The following is a 25651-nucleotide window of genomic DNA, read 5'->3' as shown; positions in this document are numbered from 1 at the left end:
CTAAATTAGCCAATTCCAATAATTAATGAGCCAGTCTTGCAGTGTTGGAATAGAAGGATTTTTGTACATTCTAGCATATTCTAACCTTGCAGCTGTTATCATGTAAAATAACAATCTTTTGATTTGTTCATATTTATATCATTCTCTTATCATAGTTAGTAAATATAATTCTGGGGTCATTTTTATTTTCACATTCAACATTTTTTCAATCTCTGCATGTATTTTCCAGAAATTTTTAGCTTTTTTACAGGTCCACCATTGATGATAAAAGGATCCAATTTCATTCTGGCATTTCCAACAATTTGGGCTCATTTTTTAAATACATTTTTGATAATTTTGCCGGCAATAAATGCCATCTATGATGCAATTTTAAAATATTTTCTCTTATATTTTGCGCCAATGAAATTTTACTTGCGCTTTTCCAGACCTTTTCCCATTTTGTCTATATCTATATTATGGCCGATATTTTTTGCCCATTGAATCATGGTCTCCTTAATAAATTCTTCCTCTGTTTCCCATTTTAATAATATTTTGTATATTTTTCATTAACTAAGATTTTTTCTAATTCTGTTAGATTTCTTTCTATTCCATTTTTTTTAATTTCTATTTTTAATTTTTCCCTTAATTGTCTAAAATAATAACCCATGGCCCTTAAATCCTTTTCCTTCCGATTCTTCTTGCGTTAGAATTTGAATTTGATCATTCTGATATTTAATTAAATCGCCAAATTTCCATCTATTCTCCATAAAATTTTCTTTGCTATACATAGCCTCATGTGGAGAGATCCAGATCAGTGTTTTTGGTGAACATCTTTCCTTATACATCTTCCATACTTTTAATAAGGGTTTCCTAATAAAATGATTGTTAAAATCTCCATTTAATTTTTCTTTTTCAAACCATAAATAAGTGTGCCATCCGAATCTTAACCCTTCTCCTTCCAAATTTAATAAATTTGTATTTTCCAAATTCATCCAGTCTTGAATCCAAACTAAACATGCTGCTCTGTAATATAATTTTAAATTTGATAATCCAAATCCTCCCCTTTCTTTGATATCCTGTAATGTTTTTATTTTAATTGTTGGTTTCCTTCCTGCCCAGATATATCTCGAGATTTCTTTTTGCCAGTCATTGAAGACTTTCTCAATATATGGGGATCGTTTGAAATAAATATAGAAATTTCAGGAGTACATTCATTTTTATGGATGCAATTTTCCCGTTTAATGATAATTTTAAATCCTTCCATTTCATTAGGTACCTTTTAATAATAATAATAATAATAATAATAATAATAATAATAATAATAATAAAATAAAGATTTATTTCTAGCCCGCCCAGTCACGAAGAATCCAGGTGGGTTACAACAATAAAATACATCAAATTACAATAGAGTAAAAAAAAATCAAACCCTAGACCTATCCCCCCCATTCCCAGTACTAAAACAGAATTAAACAGTAACAGTATAAAAACATTAAAACATTTTTAAAAATTGGCAGAAAGATAGGCGGTGAAGGATAGGCAGATGAGGGGACAAATATCTCTATATCTGGGGAGAGTAACTAAGTTGGAAAGGCCTGCTGGAAGAGATCCGTCTTGAATGCTTTCTTAAAAGCTGTCAGAGTGGAAATGTGACGGATCTCCTCTGGCAGGTCGTTCCATAGTTTAGGAGCAGTAGTAGAAAAGGCCCTCTGAGAGACTGATTTTAGCCTAGATTTTTTTGGCTGCAGTAGATTTCTTCTAGAGGACCTTAGTGTGCGGGGCGGACAATAGGGAAGAAGGCGTTCCCTCAAGTACTCTGGGCCCAAGCCATGTAGGGCTTTAAAGGTAATCACCAACACCTTGTACTTTGCCCGGAAACTAATAGGTAGCCAGTGCAGGGACTTCAAGACCGGTGTTATATGGTCATTCCTAGAAGTTCCCATGATCAATCTGGCTGCCATATTTTGTACCAACTGAAGTTTCTGAACTTGGCACAAGGGTAGCCCCAAGTAGAGCGCATTGCAGAAGTCCAGTCGAGAGGTTACCAGTGCATGTACTACTGTTTCCAGGTCCCTCAGCTCCAGGAAGGGGCGCAGTTGGCGTATCAGACGAAGCTGATAGCAAGCGCTCTTGACTGTCGCATCCACCTGAGCTGTCAGTTGGAGCGACGAGTCAAGGAGCACCCCCAAGCTGCGAACAGATTCCTTCAGGGGAAGTGTGACCCCATCCAGAACTGGCTGACACAACTCCATTCCTGGATTCGGGGTTCCTCTATAGCAAGTACCTCCGTCTTACCTGGATTCAGCTTGAGTCGGTTTTCCCTCATCCAGTCCTTTTGATTTCCCCCCAAATTTTCTCATAATTATTTTTGAATAAGTCTGAATTTTTCCCTGTAAATGTAATCACCAGACATTTTATTTTTTTTACTAACAGAGAAGCCTGTCCTCTCCGCCATTTTCCTTTCTTCTATTTTTGTCATATTTTTAGTTATTTTTAGTTAGTTAGTTTTAGTTAGCTATTTATTTATCCTTAGGCCTGAAATATTCTCCTCCTCACGATGGCTGGCGCGCGTGGAGGGAAGCAGGGCAGGTGCGCGGCGCGCAGATGGAAGCGGGGCAGGCAGGCACGCTGCCACTGGCCCCTGCTGAGGCCTGGGCGGCGCGCGCCGAGGAGCCCGTCCTCTTTGGCCAGCTGGCCAATGGCTGGCTGGCCAAAGCAAGGGACGAGCTCCTGTTTTGGAGCCCCGCGCATGCGCAAGCCCTCACACTGGAGGCGCGGTGGCGGCGGCGCTTCTGCTGCCGAGGAGGAGGAGGAAGGCGGAGCCGGAGGAGGAGGTGGGTTGGTGCTGCCCACCGCAAAGATGACGAGGAGGAGGTGGGTTGGCGGCAGCGGCAATGGCTGGAGCGGGCCCCCAAACCGGGAACAAGGCACGGGTGGGGGCCCAAACCGGACCGGGACCAGGAGGGGCCCCCCGAAACCATGATTGGCACGGGGGCTGCCGGGTTATGGCAACCCTAGCAATGGGGAACTAATCTGTTCCAATTTTTTTTTGTAATAAATGGTTGTAAAACCATCAGGCCCAGGAACTTTATTAATTTTGAGCTTTTTTATGGCCTCTTCTATTTCCACTTTACTTATCGGTTTATTTAATTTTTTCCTATGATCCTCTTGAATTTCTTTAGGATTCCATTTGTTTAGAAAATTTTGTATGACCTCTAAATTAACTTTTTTTCTTTATATAGATTTTTGAAAAAATCACAAAATACCTTTTTAATCTCCTTTTGTTTAGTTACTATTTTGTTTCCTTGTCCTTTGATTTGTGTAATCCTAGATTTTTCTGTTTTTTCCCTTAATCTGTATGATAACCATTTGTCTGCTTTGTTTGCCTGTTCAAAATACTTTTGTCTTGCCATAATTAATTTCTTTCTAATTTCTGTTGTTAATATTAAATCTAATTGTTTTTTAAGCATTTTAATTTTATTTTGGATTGCTACCTTTTTTTTTGTTTCGTCATTTCTAGTTTCATTTCCCTTTCCTTAACAATTATTGAATTGTGATCTGACTTATGTCTTGCTCGTGATTTCATATGCAATACATTTTTACATAGTAATTTAGAGACAAAACACATATCAATGTGGGAATAGGAATCGTGTCTAGGTGAATAAAAAGTAAATTCTTTGGTGTCTCCATATTTAAGTCTCCAAATACCTTGTAATTAAAAAAAAATCTATTAAATAAAAAAAACTCTTAGGTAGTTTTCCCTGCAACATTCTCTTTCTTTTACTCGATTTTCTGTCCATCTTCGGATCTACCACTCCATTCCAGTCTCCAATCATCAGTATTTTATCATACTCATATTCCATCATTCCATTTTTCAGCTTCCTATAGAATTTATTCTTATTTTCAGTAGGATCATATATTCCAGCAATCATTATTTTATGTTCCTGTAATAACATTTCAATTCCTATGAAATGTCCTTCATCATCAGAAAATAATTGTTTGGCCATAATTGTTGATTTAACATATACAAACTCTTCTCCAAATTTTTTCATTTTTCAAATATTTTTCCTCCCCCTTCTTAATTTTTGTTTCTTGTAAACAGATTATATCATTATTTAATTTTTTCCAAATAATGAAAAATCTTACTTTGTTTTGGTGCCGAATTAATTCCTTTTACGTTCCATGAAATGATATTCATTTTTTTGTTTTAAATTTTTAACTAAAGTTATTATTTCAATTTTTTTTGTTTTTTATTTTTAATTTTAATTTTAGTTTCCCACCAATTCAAATTAAATTATAATAATTATATATATCTTATTTTCAAATTTGTATCAACTTTAATTCAGAGCTCAATGTCCTTTAAATCGTCACTTCTTCAATTCTCTCCCCCAGTTGCTCCTTGTGGGTCTTCTTCAAAACTTTCCTCTCCTCCTGTATCTACTGGTGTTGGACTTTCATTTCTTCTTTCTCGTTCTCTGTCATCTCGGTCATTCTTTTCCAGTTCTTTTCTATGTCTCACCCAGAAGTCTTTGGCTTTGTCTAGGGAGTTTATCTTATACCATCTATCCTTGTATCGGAATGATACTCCCTCTGTTTTTTCCCATCTGTAAGAAATTCCATATCTTTTTAATTGGCTGACCTAGAGGCTGTAGTCTTGTCTTTTCCTCCGTAGTCTCAAGGGAATATCCCTATAAATTTTGACTTGGCAATCTCCAATTTTTAATTCCTTTTCAAAGTCTCTTTGCAGAATCATATCTCGGAGTTTTCTATGCCCAAATTGAATTACGATGTCCCGTGGCAATTTTTTCCCCGCAGCCCAGGATGAGGAGATTTGGAAAATTCTGTCGATCTCCCATTCTATAAGATTTTTGTCTAAATCTGTAATTTCTTCCAAAAGAACGATAATTTTTTATACAAGTCCTCATCCTTTTCCTCCTTCGAACATCTTAATTTCAATGAGCTTTCCCTCTTTTTCTAATCCATTAAATCTCTTTCATCTTGTGCTTTTAATTGTTCATATGTCAGTCTATCTGTCTTGTCTTCCAGATCTTTTACATTCCCTTCCATTTATTCTATTGTTGCGTCCAGCTTTTTTAGATCATTTACAATCTGGTCCATAGTTTTATTCATCTCTCTCAATTCAGATTTTACATCAGTCTGTAAATCTTTCATTTCCTTCCTCATTTCCATTTGCCACTTGGCTGTCATATTTTTAAATTCCTCTAGAACATATGACTGGTCATTTCCTCTATTATTAAAGTCCATAGATGGTCTCATATATAATTTGGACTGATTTCTGGTATTCATCTTAAGATGTTAAATGTCTTGTCTTGGTAGTAATTGTTTTGTCTTTCTTATCAATCTGAATCCACAAATTTGACCTTGAGTTTGTAGTCGCCCAGCTGGAGACTCTTACAACAGTCCTTGTATCTCAGCAATGATTTCCAGATATATAATTATAATAACTTTAGTTTCACGATCCGATATATTAACTATAATTAATTTCCCTTTTTTGTACTTATTTATGTCCATGAGTTAACATTAGTTCTAGTCCATACATAAGAGAGGGAGAGAGGTTTTGTGAAATATTTATAATTCAATTCCAGTCACAGATCTGTCCAATCTTGTAAAAAGAAAATTTCCCCCTCTCCTTTCCTTGCTTCTAATCTCCTTGCCACAAAGTTATATCTGCTTCAAACCAAAATTGCTTTTTCCCAGCCCTTTCCTCCGCTTTAACTTTCACTCTTCTTTCTTTTCCTTTGTGGGAACAGTTCAAGTTCAATGCTTCTCTTTTTAGCAAATATCTATTCTGATATACTATTTCAGTACTACACACTGTGAGATGCAAATTTTTAAGACTGGACTTTTGCCCAAGTAATTTTGATGGAGATTTATTAGTGCTGGCAGCAGTGCTTCCTCCGCTCTTATGGTTCACTGCAATTTAAGGCGCAGCTAGTCTGCCCCCGGTCCCCGCACTCCCAAGCCTCAGATCTCCTATCCCCTTTGCCGTGCCTTTTCGCCTTCTTTTCCTTACCCTTTCTTCTGGGTTTTTCGGCTGGGGTTGACCTTCATGAGGCTCTTTGTGAATCCCGTGCCAGGGATCTCGTAAATCAGCAGTCTCTAGAATTTATGACTGCCTTTGATGCTGCTCGCATTGAGAAAGTTTGTAGACCCCTGCAGACTTCTCCTCACACCACCATAGCCAGCACTGGAAGTGTCTGGACTGGTTTATGTACTTTTGATGGCCTTTGTAGAAAGGGATCTTCTTGCACAATCAGTTCCCTGACAGTAGATCAAAGTCAGGGAACCTGATCAGATGGTTGGGCACAGCTCTGTATGGGACCCCTTCCTGGGCTTACTCCTCTCCTCTCTACTATTCTGTAAAGTTATGGCTGCAAAGACTTTTTCTCCACCAGCTCACAGCAGTATACCAGCCTTATAGTTCTGAAACATTTCACATTTCCTAGATGGTGCTGATGTAGGAACATATCAAACATTTTTCTTTCAATTTATGTTTCTAGCCTAAGAGAAGAGTTTTCCGTGGCCATCTGGGTGGGCGTTCAGATAATGAAGGTGGATTACGTAAGCGAAAGCTGTCTCAAAGTGGATATGAACCAGACTGCAAACAGGCAAAGACTGAAAGTGAAAGAGATGACTCAGACAATGGTAAAGCTTTTATTATACTCTTGAGAGTTTCAGAAAGGACTAACATGCTAGCTTCTCTTTCTTTGCTATAAGATGAGTGGGCAACCAATGAGAAGATGTTGCTGGACTGCAGGTATACTCATCCTTCCATATTTGCAGTTTTGATATTTGCAGATTTGATTATTCACGGATTTAATTAATATGTTCTCTCTAGGAATATCTCGGTCCTCCAGTGCAACACTATGGTCAACTTTAACAAAGTTGCACTGAAAGACCTAAAGATGCCTAGAGAGAATACTTTACTAGACATTTGTAGCTCCTCCAGTGCAGTTCTATGGTCAGTGTCTGTTGAACGTTGATCACAGAGTTGCACTGGAGGACTTAGACATTCCTAGAGAGGTGTCCTCTCAGGTAAAACATGGTGTTTTTGTTATTTGCGGTTTTTCCATATTCACAGGGGTCTTGTATCCCTAACCCTAGTGAATATGGAGGGACAAGTGTATCATCATCTTTCATCATGGATATGCTTACTGGGAGTTGTACTCCCACAACATTTGGAAGACCACAATGTCACCTCCTGGGATAAGGCCAACAAATGTGTCTTCTTACCACTTTATCGTTGTCATTGTAAAACCCTTTAAGTACTACTGTGAAATACTGTATTGTCAGTTCTCCAAAGATATTGATACCCTGAATCCCTGTAGTGGGATGAAGAAGAATTGAGAGAATATGCTCTAAAAAGTCATGTTCACATTGGCTAAGAAGCAGTCTTCCAATTTAAATGTAGCTTCCTCCTGAACAGTAGCTCTGTTCTAGATCAGTGCTTTCTTTATGTTGTACAGAATTGGAATGTTTTTCTGACAGTTGTTAAATGTCTCTTGTGCATTTAGCAGATGATGGAGAAGGAGAAGACAAATTAGGAGATGAAGGAGACAAAGGTGTAAGTAATTTTCTTCAAAACTCTTTAACATAAGAAAATATGTGACTTAAAAGAAACCATGTCCTATGAGGAATGACTTAGGGAGCTGAGGATGTTTAGCCTGGAGAAAAGAAGGTTAAGAGGTGATATGATAGCCCTGTTTAAATATTTGAAGGAATGTCATATTGAGGAGGGAGCAAGCTTGTTTCCTGCTGCTCCAGAGAACAGGACCCGGAAAAATGGATGCAAACTGCAGGAAAAGAGATTCCACCTCAACATTAGGAGAAACCTCCTGACAGTAAGGGCTGTTCGACAGTGGAACACACTCCCTTGGAGTGTGGTGGAGTCTCCTTCTTTGGAGGCCTTTAAGCAGAGGCTGGATGGTCATCTGTTGGGGATGCTTTGATTGGACTGGATGGCCCTAGTGGTCTCTTCCAACTCTACGATTCTATGATTCTATGATTTGAACAGCTGGTGTGGTGTATACCACTAGAAAGCTGCTTAGTGAACTGCTTTCCTGCATCATATAATTATGATGGTCTTTGTTAATCTGGCATGCTAAAAAAATGTTTACCTTAAAAGAACAAAGAACAATAAATATTGCTACGTTCCTACACTAGAGTAGACCACCATGGTCATACCTAGAGGCTAATCCATTATCTGAGCATGTCCAACATGACTTGTTTTGTGAGAGAGTTGATGTCTTAAAGGAGAGAAAGTAAGTCTCAGGCTTTAATGAACTCTCCTGTACACAAGACATACTGTATTGCTGCATTGATTTATCTAAACACATTTCTCCTTGATATCTCACTCTTTCTCTTGTTTAATCCCAGTTACAAGATTTTAATATCAGGGAACTCAATAAATACATTATTGGCCTGATGGAATTTAATATTGTATACACTTTAGAACTGAGAAGGAAATTCACAAATCCTGAAATTCAACCTGCTATTAATATCTTGAATTACTTGCTGTCAAACTGGTGGCGCAGTGGTTAAATGCCTGTACTGCAGCCACTCACTCAAAACCATAAGGTTGCGAGTTCAATACCAGCGAAAGGGTTCAGGCTTGCATCTTTCCGAGGTTGCTAAAATGAGTACCCAGGTTGTTGGGGGCAATTAGTATACAGTTGTAAACTGCTTAGACACTGTTAGTTCAGTATGAAGCAGTATATAAATGAAGCAGTTTTTTTTTGTTTGATATCAGACAAGGGGCAAAATCCAATAGTGACTATGCTGGCACAGTTCCTGTTTGAGCAGTTGTACTTTTTCAAAGCCTGCACAAGGAAACGTTTACTGCATGAGCATTTCTCCTAGTTGACACAGCTTCCGTGAATTAAGACAACCAGTGAATGGTCCACAAGATGCAGCAGGAAGCTCCCAGCCAGATTTTAAACAAAGCCTTGGGTCCCTTTCTAGGAGAAAGGCAGCATAGAAATTAAATTAATTAATTAATAAAATACTGAAGCTTCATGCCATGCCACTGTTGTATTGGTCATTTTTATACTCCCTCTCCATGTTACTCTTCCAGTCTGAGTAAGTTGGCCTGCAAGACTTTCTACTGTTTTGGCATTAGAGAGGATTTTGGCCCGTGCTTTTGAAATATGGGCTGTGTGTCTCATTTTTGACTTGTTACAAGACTCAGATATCTGTTGGAAGGAATCTACCATCACTCAGACAGGAAAACAAAACAAAATCCAAAACAGAGTGATTCCTTTATTGGCCAACCAAAATGCACAAAATACATAATGCAAGCTCCACTGTCTTCTTCATCTGGCAAAAGATGTTAAAAATCATAAAGAAGAAGAAAAGTGTCCATGTTAAGAGTCACAAGCCTACACAGGTAAAGTTACATTTTGGAGATCTCAGCATTAAGAAGAACTTGCTGACAGTAAGAGCTGTTTGACAGTGGATATGTTGCCTCAGTGTGGTGCAGTCTTCTTTGGAAATTTTTAAACAGGGGCTGGATGGCCATCTGTCAGAGGTCCTTAGAGCTTTGTCTTCCTGCATGGGAGGGGAGTTGGACTTAATAGCCCTGACGTCTCTTCTAACTCTATGGTTCTGTGACAACTGTTCCTTAAAAATAGTAGTACTATTTTCATCTTTAGATCTAGCAATCAGTTGACATTGATACTTTTATTGGAATTATAGTGCAGCACAATTTGCATGGAACTTTATCGAGATGTAGAATTAATGACCTTAATTCTTCCCTCCTGTTTTTTTTTTTTTTTTCTTTTAAAGGAGCACAGGGGAGGCAATGAAGCACTCAAGGGGAAAGGTAGGATGAGATTTATTTAGCAGGCATGTATTTCTTTCCTTAATCAAAAATGAAGTTCAATCTAAAATTGTATAATATCTCTACCGATTCACTGTAGAATTCATGTACTTTCCCCCTTAAAATAATATAAACAATAGGTATATATCATGGAAGCCAGGTGGAGAGCATCTGGATAAAAATTAAAGGGGAGGGAAACAACAAGGATGTTATGGTGGGAGTCTACTACAGACCCCCAAGTCAGACTGAGGAATTGGATGATATCTTTCTAGAACAGATGACCACACAGTCAGAAAGGAGAGATGTAGTAGTGATGGGTGACTTGAACTATCCTGTTATTTGCTGGAAGTCAAACTCAGCAAAATCCTCAAGGTCTAGCAAATTCCTCACTTGCCTGGAAGACAATTTCATTGTCCAAAAGGTGGAAGAGTCAACAAGGGGGTCAGCTATTTTAGATCTGATCCTAACCAACAAGGATGACTTGGTTAATGGGCTGCAAGTGGTGGGATCATTAGGTGGAAGTGACCATGTTCTCCTGGAGTTTGTAATACAGTGGAAAGGAGAAGCCAGGCATAGTCAAACACGCAATCTAGACTTTAGGAGAGCGGATTTCAGTAAACTTAAGAAGTACTGAGGGCGATTCTATGGTCAGAAATACTAAAAGATAAAGGAGTTCAGGATGGATAGGACTTTCTCAAAAGGGAGATACTGAAGGCACAATTTCAAACAGTTCCAGTGAAAAAGAAAAATGGGAGGTGTCTCAAGAAACCAGGATGGATGACTAAGGAACTTTCAACTGAGCTAAGTTTGAAACGGAACATGCATAAGAAATGGAAAAGGGGGGAAATCACGAAAAAGGAATTCAAAGAAATAGCAGGCATGTGCAGGGGTAAAGTCAAAAAAGCTAAAGCGCAGAATGAACTCAGGCTTGCTAGAGAGGTTAAAGACAACAAAAAGGGCTTTTTTGGATATGTCCGCAGCAAAAGTAAGAAGAAGGAAATGGTAGGGCCACTGCATCAAGAGGATGGCAAAATGTTAACAGGGGACAGAGAAAAGGCAGAATTACTCAACACCTTCTTTGCCTCAGTCTTCTCAGAAAAGGCAAAGGGTGCTCAACCTGAGGATAATGGAGCAGAGGACAGAATAGGGGAATTTCAGCACAGAGTAAGTAAGGAGATAGTAGAGGAACACCTTGTTAATCTAAATGAATTTAAGTCTCCGGGACCAGATGAACTCCATCCAAGGATATTAAAAGAACTGGCAAATGTAATATCGGAGCCATTGGCAATAATCTTTGAAAACTCCTGGAAAACAGGAGAAGTCCCAGCAGACTGGAGGAGGGCAAACGTTGTCCCCATCTTCAAAAAGGGGAAGAAAGAGGATCCCAACAATTATCGTCCAGTTAGTCTGACATCAATCCCAGGAAAGATTCTGGAGCAGGTAATTAAACAAAGAGTCTGTGAACATCTAGATGGCAATTCCATAATCACAAAAACTCAACATGGGTTTCAGAGAAACAAGTCATGCCAGACAAATCTAATCTCTTTCTTTGATAAAATTACCAGCTTGGTAGATGAAGGGAATGCTGTGGATATAGTATATCTTGATTTCAGTAAGGCCTTTGACAAGGTTTCCCATGACATTCTTGCAAACAAGCTTGTAAAATGTGGACTAGACAAGGTAACTGTTACATGGATTTGTAACTGGTTGACCGGCCGAACGCAAAGGGTGCTCAACAATGGCTCCTTTTCATCCTGGAGAGAAGTGACCAGTGGGGTCCCACAGGGCTCTGTCCTGGGCCCAGTGTTATTCAACATCTTTATCAATGACTTGGAGGAAAAAATTGGGGGAATACTTATCAAATTTGCAGATGACACCAAATTAGGAGGAATAGCTAATACCCCAGAGGACAGGATCAAGATTCAAAATGACCTGAATAGACTAGAAAGCTGGGCCAAAGCTAACAAAATGAAATTCAACACGGAGAAATGTAAGGTATTGCACTTAGGGTGGAAAAATAAAATGCACAGATATAGGATGGGGGACACCTGGCTGAATGAAACTACGTATGAAAGGGATCTAGGAGTCCAAGTAGACCACAAGTTGAACATGAGTGAACAGTGTGATGCGGCAGCTAAAAAGGCCAATGCAATTTTAGGCTGCATCAATAAAAGTATAGTGTCTAGATCAAGAGAAGTAATAGTGCCACTGTATTCTGCTTTGGTCAGGCCCCACCTAGAATATTGTGTCCAGTTCTGGGCGCCACAATTCAGAAAGGACATTGAGAAACTGGAGCGTGTCCAAAGGAGGGCAATAAAAATGGTGAAGGGTCTGGAAACCATGCCCTATGAGGAACGCCTTAGGGAGCTGGGGATGTTTAGCCTGGAGAAAAGAAGGTTAAGAGGTGATATGATAGCCCTGTTTAAATATTTGAAAGGATGTTATGTTGAAGCGGGAGCAAGCTTGTTTTCTGCTGCTCCAGAGAACAGGACCCGGAACAATGGATGCAAGCTACAGGAAAAGAGATTCCACCTGAACATTAGGAGGAACTTCCTGACAGTAAGGGCTGTTCGACAGTGGAATGCACTCCCTCGGAGGGTGATAGAGTCTCCTTCCTTGGAGGTCTTTAAACAGAGGCTGGATGGCCATCTGTTGGGGATGCTTTGATTGGACTGGATGGCCCTAGTGGTCTCTTCCAACTCTACGATTCTATGATTCTATGATTTGAACAGCTGGTGTGGTGTATACCACTAGAAAGCTGCTTAGTGAACTGCTTTCCTGCATCATATAATTATGATGGTCTTTGTTAATCTGGCATGCTAAAAGTGACTCCCCCATTGTCTCTGGAGCCCCCAAGCAAGGTCTGGAAGTCTACAAGCAGGATGAATAAAAATTATTTGTGCATCATATTACCTTCAAACCAGATATCATCTGTTCAGCTGTCAATTCATTACCCAATAACCAAGTAGCGTTCCCTTGGCTGTGTATCATAGAAAAGTAAAAGAGACGGAGTTGCGTGAAATGCACTGCACTGGGGAGGGATAGCATACAGCCTTCAAGATGAAGTTGGACTGCAGTTCCCAGTGTTCTTCATCATTGGCTATGAAGGCTAAGACTGATGGGAGTTGCATTCCAACAGGATTTACAGGCTTGCACTTTGCTTATGCCTGATCTAGGAGATATTTTGGTCCATCCTGACATATTTATTCTGTTTGCACATGTTAGCATTTGTAGCTAAATTCAGTGTTATATAAGAGGTCCACTCATGCAGTAGGATATTCCCTTCTCCCTTCTGAGCTCCAGATCCTCTTTACAGGCTTCCCAGTTCTCTAACACTTGTTGAAGCAGGCACAGAGGTCTATAGGGCAGAGCGGTTGTAATCCGTGAACAGTGTCCATTCTCCTGGTGGAAGAGTGCAGTTTGCCACAACCACTTTCTTGGTATTTTTGAGATTAAACTATTCAGCTTCTCTTTTCTTGTTAGAAGGTATTTATTTATTATACATATACCATGTCTTTCCTATGGAGCGCAGATAAATTATTGCCTTTAGCCATCTCATGAAAGAAACTGATTACTGCAAGGCCACCCAGAGAACTTCATAGCTTAGTGGGGATATGTGTTAGCATTCTTCACCTCAAGATTCAAAACTGTTATACTGCTGTAATTTAATCCTCTTTTGAGGGTTTATTGAAGGATGGCAACTTCCTCATGGGAGCAATTGAAAAGTCTGTCCACAGTGTTGCATTCTGCATAGTGCAAGTAATATCCCCCCCCCCCCCGAGTAAGTATTTGTGCAAACATTGTTATGGTTTTGTGGTTATGCTTGTGTAGAGATGGTGTACACATATGAGTTGACAAACACTGTAACTATTGTTTAAAATTACCTTTATCATATGAAGCACTGACAAGGTAAGTGCTTTTTAGTGGGATCTACAGTTGGTCCTGCATAATGCAGATCAAGGAGAAAGGAGCAATGGGCCAGAAAGTAAAGTACTGTGATCCCAAGAGATTCTAAAACAAATGGATATTGCCTGTCAAAGAACTACTTTCTTAACCTCACTGTCTCTTGCCTTGTTTGTAAAAGTGTTGGACAAAACTATTAATATAAATCTGTCTTAATAACTTTTTATAGCAACTGGTGATGATGAAGAATCAAAGCAAAGAAAAGAAAAACAGAGGCAAAGGGATCGAATGCGTGACCGCGCTATGGACAGGTAATTAAATTAATTAAAACCCTTTTGTATCTAGAAAAACTGTTGCTTTTAAAATATTTTTTCCAAGTGTAATTCCTTTTTTTTTAATAATACTGGGTAACACATACGTAGTCTTGAGTACACAGCAGCTGTGATAGATGTTATCCTATGTATGTTCAGGTTTCATTTAAGTTACCTAGCTGCTTCATTCTTATTTTATGACTGGGTCCAGTTTAAAACAGCAAGTTTAACAATTTTGCTGGCATCACAGGAACTTGCTTGCCAGCTCAAGGGGAGCAAATCAGTCTTCCTTAGGAATACTCTGTTGCTGTCTGAATAGCCACAAAAATGTACCAATGAAAAATATTACACAAATCATGGAAATAGAGTATACAGAGAAATGGAGCGTCAAGATTGAGATTGTAGATAGCAAGGTGGTTTCATTCCTGTATTGCTGAGAAATATGCCATCAAGAACATTAAGGAATAGTGTGTTGACAATTTATCATAAACTGTTTGGATCTGCATTTTTGAAAGAATTATATAGTTTAAACAAAATTTAAAATACCAGTAATTTCCTTGTTAGTGAATTGCCCTGTAAGTATCTTAATATACAAAGTCTTTAGCGGGCACTGAGAAGGAACCAAATGAAATAATTGGAACAGAGCAAGACTTACAGGGCAATTCACTAACAAGGAAATTACTGGTATTTTAAATATTGTTTAAGTATCTTGTGTACCAAAGGGACCCTTAAAGCATTTTATAATCCCTGAAAAGGCAAATTTGTGATGGAGTTTTCTTGGCAAGATTCATTCAGAGGAGGTTTGCTCTAACCTGAGGCTCAGAGAATGTAACTTGCCCAAGAATTACCAACCAATTAAACAAACAAACAAAAAATCACTTGATAAGTCAACATCTTTGTAAGTTTCATTGATTCAGTGCATCTGCTTTAGCTGGAACTAACAATAGGATTCAGGCCTAAAACCTTTTTACAAGAGTAGGTGCTTCAGATTTCTCTGCTTTTGTCCATTTTTTCTCTGTGTTTAGAGGGAAGATTAAAAAAAATGGTGGATGTGTTATGTAGTCAGACAGGGAGTTTGGTGAAGGTTCGAGTGTATTTTAAATTATGTCTGCTTTATAGAACAATGTTTTATGAAGAAGAAATAATCTAAAATTGTCTTTGTTGGTACAAGTAAAGGCCTTTTCAAAGAACCTAAAAACAGATACACTCTGGTGCTGTGCCGTGAAAACCCATCATTCAGTAAGTCTTGTGGTGTCCCTGCCCTTTTTCTAGAATAACAGCAAGAGAACCTGAAGTGTTACCAAGCCTAAAATGAAAATATATTGTAGCTTTAGTTTTGAAATGCAGAAAAGCTATGTGCATTTTATCATAGCACAGAGTACCACACTGAAATGATATAGGAATTTTAGAGTCCAAACGTAATAGCTTCTGTCAGGATGGTAGAGTTTGTGCTATATATTTTTGTAGACAGATTCAATTTTTTGTAAAAAAAGAAAATAAATTATTACTTCTGATAAATGTAACACAAATCAATTTAAATGTCTTCCTTCAGAATCCAGTTTGCTTGTTCTGTATGCAAATTTCGAAGTCTTGAAGAGGAAGAAATGGAGAAGCATTTACAGAGCAAATTTCACAAAGATGTTTTGCAATATATTGGGACCAAACTGCCTGACAAGACCGTAGAATTCCTGCAAGTATGTCATCTTTAAACTCTTACTTTTGGAAAGTACTATAACTATAACAAAAGTTAATTTTGCTTTATAATTATAGTATTTTACAAATTCTAGAGTGGAAATAGTTGAGATTATTGTTGCCTAAAGAGTTGCCAAAATGAGTTATTGCACTTTCATGTAAAACTAGGTATGCTAGTCTACTATTAAGTCACTTGCTGCATGTTCCATGATTCTCTGTAGCACTTCCCTAATCACAGAACAATTTTCCTAAAGCTGTTTCTATGATACCCTTTCTTTAGTGGAAAAAAGGCTTTTATTTGAAGATATTAGTGCAAAAAAAAAAAAAATCACTAATTCGTGGTTGTGTTCAGATCCTCCAGAAAAGAACAAATTGAGTAGAGATTATTGACATGAATTATTAGTATGGTGTGTAAACTTACAGTCAACTTTTTATTATTTCATGTTTGCGGAACTGAGATATATCTCTCTATCTGCAGAAATATATTGTAAATAGAAATAAGAAAATTGGTAAGCGCCGACAAGAGCTGACAGAGAAAGAGGGCACCAAACCAAAACCAGACCCTTTCAAAGGTAAATAAAACATTATTAAACAGAGACAATTATCATTAATTCTTTAATTACCATCTTCTAGAAGGAGTGTGCAGTGGTGCACTATTCTTCAGGCCTTCATTAAGGATAATCCTGGGACAATGCTAGGGCAGCCTGTGATAAGAAAAGCAACTGCACTTAAAAAGTTTGGCAGGATCTGAACTGAGGCAGCATAGAGTAAGTGGGATGAGAGAATTATTTTGCAGTAGAGATGGCAGAAACTGGACAAAAAGGGAGAAACAGATAAATCCTTAAGTCTTACTTCTAAATAGCTTTGTTTATCTCACATTTACATTTTGATTTCCGTTCAGTGAACTGAGAGTGTCCATATATAATGTTATCACATTTTCATCTTTAGAGCAACCCTGTAAAGAAGGTTATTTTTGCTTTTTTAAGACAATGTTTTTGATACTTTAATCCTATTTTTATAACCATGCTGGTTTTTTAAAATTTAAGGAGAAATTAGAGCTCTGAAAATTGGCTTGCCAATTATGGTAGGGTACCACTTCAGGTGTTTCCTATTCTAGGGACGTAGGACTGGTTTTTATAAGATGATAGATGTAAAGGACCTTGAAAGACAAAATTGAAGAATTGCTTAAATAACTTCCTTTAAAGACTGCAAAGATCCATTTATACAACTTGATTGGGATAGGTTAGCTTTCCTTCACTTCTGGACAAAAGAAGAGCTCTAATGGATCAGGCCAAGGTTCTGCCTATGCCAGCATCTTATTTTTAGAAGTGGCTGATTTGATACTTCCAAGAAGCTCCGAGTAGCATAGTGAGAGCAACATTTTTTGAGATATAAGTGAAGGGGACACAGAATTATGTGATGTCAACAGTCTTTACAAGTAGAGTCTGCAACAAAATGTTGTGTAGGATATTCTTAGTGATTATGCCAGTCAGTCATTTTATCACCTTTCTTCCCCTGCCCCAAAAGATACTCAATACCACTTTGGTTTTTTTTACATTATCTTTTATACTTCTGCAAATCTCACTCTTCACTGGCAAGTGGATACCTACCTCAGTGGTAATATTTAGCTATTGTCATTTAGCATTCAGTGGCTAAGTTTGCTGTTAGGTAGAGCAAGAGATGCAAAGGGACAGAAGAAATTGCAGCAGTTGATTGGGCATGGTTTCTTCATTCACATTATTCATATTGCCATTATGTTCACTTTTCATATACATGGGTCTGAGACTGCCCCAGTATATTTTGAAGTGAACTAGCACTTTTGAGGTACTTTCAGTGTTCTAGTGACTGATAGGTTTTTTTGTTTTTGTTTTTTGCAGTGGCATGCCCAGTAAGTTTAGTTTCTTTGCTTAAAATGATTGATGCAGGCCACTGGTGGGAATGGTGTTAGAGCTGCTTATAATCAATGGTTGCGAATCTATTTCATGTTTGTACTTTTTCAGGAATTTCCCAAGAGCACTTTTTTAAAAAGATAGAAGCAGCTCACTGCATGGCTTGTGACATGCTAATTCCAGCACAACAACAACTTCTTCAGAGACACTTGCGGTCTGTTGATCACAACAGGAATCGCAGGGTAAGCGCTCCAGAAGAGAAATCTTACACTACAATCCTGTCCACATTTACTGAAGTACTGTATATACTCAATTATAAGTTTAAAAATTAATCTAAAACTTTGCCCTGAAAACCCTGATCGGCTTATTCATGGATCAATGCTCGTTTCCATATGAGTCAAGTTAAAGGAAGTCTTGACAAGGCAACAACCTTGGTGACTAACATGCCTGAACCAACATGGTCAGCTACGGAGGTGGCTGAAGAGGCATGTTAATTGTTATGCAGTGCCTTCAGTCGCTGAATGTTTTTTCTTTTTTTACCATCTGAATTCATGAGAAAGTCACAATATACTAGTACCGAAGTCAGTCCCACACTAGTAGCAATGTGCTTGTTCTTAGCCCTGTGCCTGCTCACCTACCCCATACATTGCATAGCCACAATTTGGTTCCCTCCTCATCCATTCAGCCTTGAGGGTGAACATGAACAGTTATGACTGCTGGAATTTTGTAAATTCTTTGGCATTATTTCCTTTGCATCTTTAGTTGCATACCCCAAAGTTTTACCCTTGATTTTTCCCTCAGGTCATAGTAAATTCTGTGATTTTGGGCCCAAATTCTGCCCTTGACTTGTACACAAGATCAACTTATAGTTGAGTATGTACAGTAATTTCTACTGAATTGATTAGGGCTTTCTTTTTAGGATGTTGTTCAGGTTTTCAGTCTTATTCATTAATTAATGCTTAAAGAGATTATCTGTACCTGATCCTTAAATCCCAATCTGGGATTTATAGTTTTTGGTTGCTAATAAAATATTTCTCTGCTCAAGGCCTAGTAGGTCACTCAATTTGAGAGTTACTTCACTATAGGAAAAAAAAGTTTTTGAGATTTGTTAGGCACCTCTCACCCAGAAAGCAGGTATCTCAAGTGGCAGAAAAATCTTCTTCCAAAAAATGAACAAGTCAAAAAGGTCTTTCCAGAACATTTTATGGCAAGTACAGGACAACATTTTTTGTGTGCACTGAACAACTAATTATAGTTGGCCACCAACATTCATGGGGGTTAGGGGCACATGACTCCTGCAAAAGTGGAAACACCCAAACCATATTTAACATTTTAAAAAGTACCTGTACTGGCAGAAGGGCTGGGTGTGGCTGCATTTGCTCATTCCCTCAATCGCACAGACAGGGGAAAGGATGAGAGGAGCAGGAGGAGGAAGGAAAGGGACACTAGTCTCATCCCTCCCACCAATGAAAATGAGCAAGGGAACAGCCCAACCACCCTGCCAGTTGGATTTCCTCCTAGCAACACTTGTGTTATTAAAGTCTCTGTTAAAAGTGGTGTAGGCCAGCAGCAGAGGCAATGGCAAATACATTTATTTGCAAATAATCAAACCCTTGATTGTTTAACCTGCAAATGTGGAGTGATGACTGTAGTGTGATGATGCATATAGAGTTTTAAAGTTATCAGAGATCATAATGTGAGGCCTACAAACCATGCACTGCTACACAAACGAAAGGGGTTTCTGTGGAGGTCATCTGTACTCTTTGAGAGAGAGTTCCTGCCATCCTGTACAACATCCTGACATTGATAGGGCTAGGAAAAGTTTTTCTTTGGTGACTGGTAGAAGAGAGGACTTCTAGAGTGTATGGATGCTTTATTGTTTGCTGCTTTCATGTTTCAGTGATGTCTGTATAATTTGTTCTAGCATTATAGTCAAAATGTGGACATATGGGTTCTGTCCTTTATGGGATTAAAATTAAATCCAGATTTTTCAATTCAAGATAGAATGAAAGGGACATGCAATATATTCCTGTACTCAGGCAGTAGAAATTACTGGCTATTTTATGAATTAACTATATAAGAGTAATAAAAAAGTAAGTTTTGTTAAACATAAACAAGGTTTTTTTTTAATATCGAGTAACAGTTGTTAAAACACTAACAATTATGCTTCCTCTGGTAGTGAGATTTGCTCACCTTGTCAGTATGGAGGCCTAAAAATCTTCTAGTCATTTAAACATATCTCACTTCCCACTCCTTATGCTTAATGTCTATAAACACTTTCTCCATTTTTTATTATTGTGGCTTGGTTCAAGAATAAACCTTACTTCCATGGAAGTGTTATTTTTATTCATTTTCCCAACTGCCTCCCAGCAACTTTTCATACTCTTTGGAGTATTCCCTCCATCAGATTTTGGGAGGTGAGGGGACTGCAGAGAGGAAGGATAATCAGAAATCTCCTTCATCCAGCAGGATTGTCTTATGAGTAGAATGGATCATATACTATGTAATTTGTGAATGACCAGACAAAAACCTCACCAAGAATTCTTTGGTAAGAGGATTTTTCTTGTATATTTTGTAGTGTATTCCAGTACCTTTGCCTCCTCTAACTGGGACCATCTTTAGTTTTAGATATTTGTCTGTTACAAGATTCATGAATGCCTGTGAGCACCAAGCTGATTCTGTGAAATAAGAAGAGAGATAGCTAGGAATGTTGTGTTTTGCTTACTGTATACTTAACCAGTATAATCTCTTTTACCTGTTACTTCCAGATGGCAGCAGAACATTTCAAGAAGGCCAGTTTCCATGTAGCTAAGAGTGTCCTAAATAGCAAGCACATAGTGAAAATGCTAGAAAAGTACCTCAAGGTAAGTAAGCGGGATATTTGCTGCTCAGTGCTGCGCCTTCTCAAACCTCTAGTTTGGTCTTAACTGAGCCTTTCACTAGTATTGCTGAGTATGTTGCATGTGACTTTCACAGAAGATGGAGGAAAGCAAGGCCATTGCTTTGCTGTTGTATACATAGTTCAAGCCTAAAATAATTTCTGCTTCTTTGAGCAATTCATCTTTTATTCCACATGTGTTGGATACTCACATTTGCAGTAAGCAGATTGTATATACAGTCACCCTTCTGTTTTTGCAGACTTGAAGTCCACATCCCTTGCCCGTTCATGGGCGGCAAACGGAGGGGGATCAAATGGGGTGCACGCCACCATTCAAGCCAGTGGAGCTTGAATCTAGACGAATTTCTGTTTTTGTGAGGGGTGTGTGTGTCCTGGAATGGATCCTCTGCGAAAACGGAGGGGCGACTGTATATATTTTTTAAAAATTTCCTGCTGCTTTTACATTTTGGTAAAGGCAGTGAAATTAAAATTTGACAAATTAATTTAAAAATCTGGTAAATATAAGTGTAAAATAGTTCAGTGTAGAACCAGTGCAGCTTAAACAGTGTTTGAAATATTATCTGTTTTGGAAATAAAGCATTGTGTTCTCTGCTCATAGGAATGGGGGGAGGGGAGGGGAGGCTTTTTCTCGAGTGAAAAGGGAAGTTCTGCTTTTGGTTTCCCTAATAGGCTAGTAGTTCTGGCTGGAAACAACATTACAAAGTCAGAACATTTATGTTTAGTTCCTATATTGTCTCCAGAGATCATTTATGGGAGACCATTTATATCAGAGGTAGTACATGAAATGACAAAAGGCCTCAAAAGTACTTAATTATGGTTCTGTAGGTTAGACTAGCATTTTACACTTCTGAGTACAGCATAGTCACAAAAGTAGCAGTGTGATAAATCTGTAATGGGAGCTGTGTCCGCCTAAATGGGTATTTATGGTCCCATGGACACTTCCATTTGACCATCAAGGGTTTGCTCATGTAGTATATGTGATCATGGATGAGTTCCATTTCTTAGAGGAAAGGTTGCCACCAGCTGACCAGGTGAAGATGAAAAGACACAAGTATGGCTGTTACTGTGTCCTGGGAATCCAGGAGCAACTCAAGATTCAGTAGGACCCTCTTATGGCAAACATGTCATAGGGGGGTAGATCTTGCATTTGCCATGTCCCCCACCCAATTTTTGGCAATACTTTGGTTTTATACAGAATGCCCACCTGTCAATTAACTAGTCTCTGCCAGCAGACACTAGTAAAAAGTGAGACTCCGCTCTCTGGGCCCAGTGAAAGAGACTTTGAGCTGAGAACATCAGCCTATTGTTGGCACTGATGGCCCATATACTGAGGCTGTCTTCTTTAGCGGCCTCTCATACACGTTGAACAAGAGGGGTGACAGAATAAACCCTGCTTACATGAGAGAGCCCTTGGGGCAGATGAGCAGTTGCCCAGTGCCACCCTCTGGGACCTCTCAGAGGAAAAAATGGAACCACTCAAGCGCAACTCCGTCTACCCCTGCTAGGGTTCGCAGGTGCCTCAGCAACACCTCATGATCAACAGTATCAAAGGCTGCCGACAGGTCTAACAGAATCAGCATGGACATCTGACCTTTGTCCATCAGCAGGAGGAGATCTACGACCCAACCAGCACAGTCTCCGTACCATACCCAGGTGCAAAACCAAGCTGAAAGGGGTGAAGGAAATCTGAGGATTCCAGGTAATGCCAGAGTTGCCCCATCAAAAATCTTCTCATCACCTTCCCCATGAAAGGAAGGCTGAAGGCAGGGTGAGACTGTTAGCATCAAGAGATAATTCTTGAACACTTACCTGTTGCTTCATTCTTTAAAGGATTTTGGCTTTTTGCCCTTCCTGAGGAAGCCTTTGATAGTCTCAACCAGTTTGGGACTCTGAATCCCTCCCAACATATTTTTCTAGCGATTGATGGACAAATCCATATCGCAGGGTAGAGCCTAGAGCTCTGTGAAACTCCAAAATATCAGTAAATCAGGCTGATTGGTTCATTTTCAGCCAGAGAAGATGACACTACTGTCTTTCACCTGCATGGTTCTTCATTTATGAAGAGAGTCTGGTCTGCATTTGATCCAGTTGGGTAATAAAACAGAAATCCTCTGTTGTTGGGTGCAGAAAATAACTCAGCTGTCAGGTCCAGTTTTTGTGGGTGGGGTTCAATGGATATAGCTGAAAAAGCAGGGCCCATGAACTTCTGTACCTCACGTGCATATGAGTTCAGAAACTGTCATTTGCATTTTATTAGATTATGGGATAGATTTCTGCTTTGGAATTCTGCCTTCTTCCCTTCTACATCTGTTTCAGGTCAGTCACATATGAGTGATCTGCAAGAAGGCAGGAAATGTTCTTAAGCATGTTATGACGGTATGGGCTATGCAGTGGTTTTGAGATCCAATAGCCAGTGTGGTGTAGTGGTTTGAGCGTTGGACTACGACTCTGGAGACCAGGGTTTGAATCCCCGCTCGGCCATGGAAGCCCACTGGGTGACCTTGGGCAAGTCAAACTCTCTCAGCCTCAGAGGTAGGCAATGGTAACCCCCTTATGAACATATCTTGCCAGGAAAACTCCATGGTAGGTTCGCCTTAGGGTCACCATAAGTCAGAAATTACTTAGAAGGCACACAACAACAACAGAACAGCACTAGTATACAACTACTGTTTCTATAAATTGTTTTCTTTAGTAAAGAATAGAAAACTGAACCAAACCAGATCAGAGCCAAGTTGGGCAGTTATAAGCTCAGACTTCAGTCTGAGGAAGATTAGCATGACTTCTTTATGGGGAATTTCCAGTATAGTCTTCATGGTCTTTTATAAGACAGAGAGTGTGTTTTGCTTAACAAAATGACCAAAATATGTGAAGTAGCCATCATTTGTTTATAACCATATGTCAAGACCTGGACTTTGGTAATGCTGAAATAGAATGATGAAGGAGTTACATCTTAGCTGCTGAAATAACTTGGTATTTATTGAACATGGCATTTTGTGCCAGGTGTTCAAAAATTAAGTTGAGAAATCAGCAGATTTCCCAGGCCATAGGTAGTATATTTTGATTTCCTTCATTTTCCTGTTACGGTATTGTCCTTTTCTGACATGACAGTAAAAATACTTCAGCAAATTACATCCCATTCTTATTCTTTTGAAATGGAGACTTCATAGATTTCATATAGTGCCATCTTCATAGACTGAAGGTAGTGGTAGGATCAAGTAAAGGTTTTAGTTAAAATGTGGTCTGATCACTTAAGTAGTTTTAGACAGAACAGGGATTTATGCTCTTCACTTTTGAAATGAGGGCATTAGATTTCAATTACTCAATTGCAAATTTCTACATTCTAGGCCTGAGTTTCTCTAAGAGAACTTTAGATGATTCTGCAATATTGATAATATGCTTCCTCCCTTTGTCAGGGTGATGACCCATTTACAGATGAGAACACTGACCAAGATGTTGATGAATCTGAAGCTGTAGAGGGGGCAGATGGTGAAAGAGCCACAGAAAGTACTACTGTAGAGGAAAAAAAGAATACCGGGGATGAGGTCAAAACCAATGAGGCTGGTGAAACTGCCAAACCAGGAGGGGCTAAGAGAGTCTTCCCTGCTGCAGATTTTTCTAAAAATGAACCTGTAGAGAACCAGCAGCAGGCAGAAGAGAGAACAGCGGCTATAGGAACAGTAGAAGAGCTGTCATCCTCATGTCAAGGAGATTTGGAAAAGAGATCAGCAGAAATCCAAGTGGAGCAGCAACAACATGTAGGAACAGGAGCGGAGAACTCCTCTGAAATGGAAACCACTGAAAGCAAAGATACCAGGGAGGAGCGAGGTGTAGTAGTAACTGCAGATCTGCCACAGGAATGAACATATGAATGCTTTTGTGAAGGCAAGCTATTCTTAGTTGTATAATCTCCCTATCCCATCTGCACCTAGTCTTTGTCAGTTCAGTACAGGTCTGTACTGTCTGTTTTCTTCTCATTTTGAAAGAAGACATCCCACTATTCTCTGTGGAAGCAGTCTTGTGGTTTAACTTTTTGTAGAAAAGGGAGAGTCCAGAAAACTGTAAATTGATACCTTCTTGCATTTAGAATGAATAGCACTGTTTAAAAAATAAATATTAATAATTAATCGCCCTATCAGCTCATACGTTTTTGGAATGGATGGAATACACCTTCATTTGAAAACTATATTGACTCTCTTGTTAATAAGGAAGTAGTCTAGTTAAATTTTTCTATTCATTCCTGTGAAAATGTTTGCTCAATTAAATTCTTAAGAGTACAGGTTTTCTGCCATTGGGGACTGTTAATTTCACTTATTTGGTTTCAAGTATTGCATGAAAAATAGCAATTGTAACTATATAATTTGAAACACTAAGTTGATTGTGCATCACAACTGAGTTACATTAATATTGTGCACCATTTCAACTTTTCTGTAAAGTAAGATATAGTTTGTACATCTTATGCTGCTAGAGAAGCATAGGCTGAATATGAAAGGTTATGCCAACACTAAAACCTCCCTTCCTTTATAAGCAGAGTCACAGGAATATAATGTACAGAGTAGATTGCCAAATATTATCCTGGAAGAATTGAAGTGGTACCATGGCCATGAACATGAGAGTGGATTTGTTAATGTTATGACTGAGTGATTACTTGTAGCATAATGTGTTCAGTGGAATGGATGTTTTTTTTTTCTTTTCAATAATTACAAAGCCCTTTGTTTTACATACCATTTAAATAAACTTCTGAAACTGAAAAATGGGTATCTGGTTTTAATTGGTTTCGCAACATTCCTTAAGTCCATACTATCTGAAACACTGTAGCTCCCCATAGAAACCTGTCAGAGTTTTAAGCTCTTAAGGGGAAGGCTTTCTCGAGATTCTGCCACCATCACAGGCTCTCTTAGTAAGGACACAAGAGAGAAACATCTCAGTGGTTTCTCCCACCCTCTGGAACTTCATTCAAAAAGAGGCTGGCATCCTTCCTGGTTGTCTTTTGCCAGCAGGCAAATACCTTGTTTCGTGTAAGCAGGGAAGCTTCTTATTGGAATGTGTGTTTCGTTTCATTTTATTAACCTTTACCTTTCTTTTAATTTATTTTATCCTGCTTAATGTTATTTTTAATGCTTTTAAAAATTATTGTCAAGATTTT

At 38.7% G+C, this 25651-nt stretch overlaps 1 protein-coding gene across 10 annotated transcripts in view; it reads left to right on the top strand.

The window, feature by feature from the left end:
- Window positions 1–25259, top strand: part of AKAP8 (A-kinase anchoring protein 8) — a 39778-nt gene extending 14519 nt beyond the window's left edge. For 2 of the 10 annotated variants that reach the window (XM_089533508.1, XM_089533525.1), the window contains 9 exons: window positions 6498–6642; window positions 7512–7561; window positions 9781–9817; window positions 13947–14028; window positions 15581–15722; window positions 16199–16292; window positions 17721–17851; window positions 20378–20473; window positions 23922–25259. In XM_089533508.1, coding sequence (XP_089389634.1) covers window positions 6498–6642; window positions 7512–7561; window positions 9781–9817; window positions 13947–14028; window positions 15581–15722; window positions 16199–16292; window positions 17721–17851; window positions 20378–20473; window positions 23922–24368 — 1224 coding nt within the window. In that variant the 3' untranslated portion in view covers window positions 24369–25259. Of the gene's footprint in view, window positions 1–6497; window positions 6643–7511; window positions 7562–9780; window positions 9818–13946; window positions 14029–15580; window positions 15723–16198; window positions 16293–17720; window positions 17852–20377; window positions 20474–22013; window positions 22208–22824; window positions 23041–23921 lie in introns of those variants that run through there. The other 8 variants (XR_016281971.1, XR_016281973.1, XM_089533555.1 and 5 more) reach the window with 8 other exon arrangements.
- Window positions 25260–25651: the final 392 nt, after the last annotated feature.

Source organism: Sceloporus occidentalis, unplaced genomic scaffold (assembly GCF_023333645.1).
Source record: "Sceloporus occidentalis isolate IW3139 unplaced genomic scaffold, rSceOcc1.0.p SCAF_1, whole genome shotgun sequence".
Taxonomy (NCBI): Eukaryota; Metazoa; Chordata; class Lepidosauria; order Squamata; family Phrynosomatidae; genus Sceloporus; species Sceloporus occidentalis.
The sequence above is the reverse complement of the archived record's forward strand: the minus strand, read 5'-3'. Positions and strand labels throughout refer to the sequence as shown.